Genomic DNA, 2,904 nt, shown 5'->3' with positions numbered 1-2,904 from the left:
AAGATGGCTTCCCTAAAGGAAACAGGGTCACATTGTGCATAAAACACAGACACGCGTGCAACTGTCAAGGTGTGGTATTAAGAGCAAGACTAGCGGATTGTGTATTATCAGCAAGCATTTTGAACAACCTGGGAGTCTTCCACTGTGTTGTCTTTCTGAAGTAAGTACCTGATCCCTCAGGTTCCAAATTTGGCCTGGTTATCTTCTAAATAAGACCGCAGGTGAGAGAGCGTGAGAAAAAAGTGTGAGGACTAGAAACTAAATAGGCCTCAACTAGGGGAGTAACAGGCATAGGATGCGAACAGGGTTGGGGTTGGGGGATCTCAGCTGCCACAATCCAGTTAGAGCAGTTGGAAGACTTCTGAAGTCTTGCTTGAGCACTCCAGGGCAGGTCCTGCCTTGGGGGAGGCAGGCGGCTGCTGTACCTGGGCCAAAGCCAGGCCTGCAGGGCTGGTGACTAGAACTTGGAAGGAATTCTCTTCCGCAGCCCAGGGTCCAGGCTTGGCCCCAGCATGCCGCCTTGCCAACCTCTGCTGCCTGGGGCCTTGCACATTCCGAGCCCCCACCCCTCTGCCCCTCCTCCGGGCTCACCCTGTCCCTTATCCCCCTTCTCCTCCCCCTACCAGCTGTCCCCTTTCCCCTAAGTGGCGAGACAGTCTGAGCCTGGAAAGAGGCGGCGGCGGACTGGAGGGGGCGTGGTGGGGAAGGGGAGGAGGAGCGGGGATGAGGGGATAAGGAGGCTCCTGCCCGCGCCCCCAGCCACTGCGCGCCGGTCGGTCGGCAGGGGAGCTGGGTGCCACCTCACTGTCGAGGTCTCTGCTCCCTGCTTGCTCTGCCTGTTCCCTTGCTCGCTTGCTTCCCCTCGCCTCGGGGGAAGGGTCAACGGCGTCCTGGAGCCTCCGTGTCACTCTCCAACAGCCATGAACTGCAGCGAGAGCCAACGGCTGCAAACCCTCTTGAACCGCCTGCTGCTGGAGCTGCACCATCGGGGCAACGCCAGCGGCCTGGGTGTCGGCCCGGGCCCGAGTATGGGCATGGGGGTCGTGCCTGACCCCTTTGTGGGCCGCGAGGTGACCAGCGCCAAGGGCAACGATGCTTATCTCTACATCCTGCTCATCATGATCTTCTATGCCTGCCTAGCTGGAGGCCTCATCCTGGCCTACACCCGCTCCCGCAAGCTCGTCGAGGCCAAGGACGAGCCACCCCTGGCCTGCGTTGCTGAGCAGGAATGGGTCCCCGCCGCCTCCGCAGACCCGGAGAATGGTCAGGGCTTGCTGGCTGAGGGCGGTCGCCAGTTCGCATCGGGGGCGCTGCCTGTGATAGCCCAGGGCGATGATCGGGTCTAGATCCACTGCTCTCCTCATTTTGCTTATCCCTGTGCCTGGCTCCCGCTCTTTCACTGTCCTGATTTCTGAGCTTGCTTTACCCGGGGCCCAGATGATGATGAGAGGTCAGAACACCTTCAAGGCAAGGTCCTGGGAGGAGATGCATCGCCTTACTCACACCTGACCACTTTCTCTCTCCCCTCCCTTCCATGCCAGCACTCCTATCCCGCACATGCAACTGAATTAAATTGCCTCTGCTCTCTTGTCTTCAGCCAGCCCCAACACCATGCTCCAGCCTTCTGGGAACAGAATCCAGCACGTCCAACACTTGGCATTGAATCGAAGCAATGAAGTCTAGCAGAACTCTGGGCCGTCTAACTGGCAGCTGCTCCAGGGGCTGCCAAGGACTGCTCACTCTGCACAGCTAACCCGGTTAGCCATCACTGCCAGGCCGGCTGCAGCAGCTCCGGCTTTCTGTTGCCTTGGGGACAGAGACAAAGAACATGAAGAGACTTCAGACATCTTTTCCTTCTCTCTCTCTTCAGCAGGCTATTAGGGAGACACTATTGTGGGATAGAGTGGACTGAAGGGGAGGGAAGGTTCAATGGGAAAGGAAGATCTATGGCCCCAGGGGTATGGTGTTCTGGTTTCCCTGTCCTCCTAATTGTCATCCCAAAGGTCTGAGCATTAGCAATTTGGACATCTGGCTTGGATAATCATTACTAGTTGCTTAGCCTTAATGATTCCAAATGCTTCTCTTATATTGATTCAGTTATTACTGCAGTGTGTGCTTCATTCAGTATGAGGCTCAGTCATCCCCAGCTCTGTAACCCTGGGGAATGTTACAGGCAGGTAATAAAAGTTGTTAAACAGTAACTCAAGACTCTTGTCTCAAAGATCCCAGCCTTGAGACTGACCCAGTATTGGATAGACAAGGAATTGTTTATTTTTCATTTGGAAATGATGTTGGAATTGGGGGGTTGTAACATCTATATTTATGATAGTCCAAATATGATAAATGTGGGGTGGAGAGAGGAAAGAAACATATATACAAAGTCCCACCTACTGAGGGTGTTGAAGTAGGAAAATCACTTGAACCCATGAGTTCAAGGCCTGCCCGGGCAACATAGTGAAGAAGTTTCTGTGCCCGAATGGATTGTTTAATGTGTTTCAGAAGTTACAGATGCTTTATCACCTCTTCATCACTTTAAATATGACAGTACTAATTAAGGATTTTTTTGCCTCCTTTTTGTGGTTTTGCAGAATGTGCATTTAAAAAGAAAGCCTTCAGGACATAGAAGGAGTTGGAGGAGGGGTGATGTAGATACACATGATGTACACACATATGAAACTTAAAAATTAGTGTAATTTTGAAAGAAGTTACAAGCTGAAATCAAAGCTAATTTTATAGCTACCTTTATAAGTTATATGAGATTCACACAATGTAAAATTGTAACCCCGAGGTCAGAGGTGTGCGTTTTCCTTTAGTTTTTATATGCAAGGTTAAGACAAGGTTTCACTATACACTTGAAGCTCACCCCAAACTTATTATGTAGCCCAAACTGGCTTTGAACTCATC

The 2,904-nt window shown here is 51.9% G+C and overlaps 1 protein-coding gene across 1 annotated transcript; it reads left to right on the top strand.

The window, feature by feature from the left end:
* Window positions 1-795: 795 nt before the first annotated feature.
* Window positions 796-2,098, top strand: Kcne5 (potassium voltage-gated channel subfamily E regulatory subunit 5). The gene has a single exon (XM_050124048.1). The coding sequence runs from the start codon at window positions 921-923 to the stop codon at window positions 1,344-1,346; it is 426 nt and encodes a 141-aa protein (XP_049980005.1). The 5' UTR covers window positions 796-920; the 3' UTR covers window positions 1,347-2,098.
* The last annotated feature ends 806 nt before the right edge of the window (window positions 2,099-2,904 follow it).

This window comes from Alexandromys fortis, unplaced genomic scaffold, assembly GCF_014885135.2.
Source record: "Alexandromys fortis isolate MF-2015 unplaced genomic scaffold, M_Fortis_MF-2015_v1.1 scaffold_195, whole genome shotgun sequence".
NCBI classification, from domain to species: domain Eukaryota; kingdom Metazoa; phylum Chordata; class Mammalia; order Rodentia; family Cricetidae; genus Alexandromys; species Alexandromys fortis.
The sequence above is the reverse complement of the archived record's forward strand: the minus strand, read 5'-3'. Positions and strand labels throughout refer to the sequence as shown.

Bases quoted from the DNA above. Each gene is read 5' to 3' on its own strand.
- Kcne5 (XM_050124048.1), top strand. From the start codon at position 921: ATGAACTGCAGCGAGAGCCAACGGCTGCAAACCCTCTTGAACCGCCTG.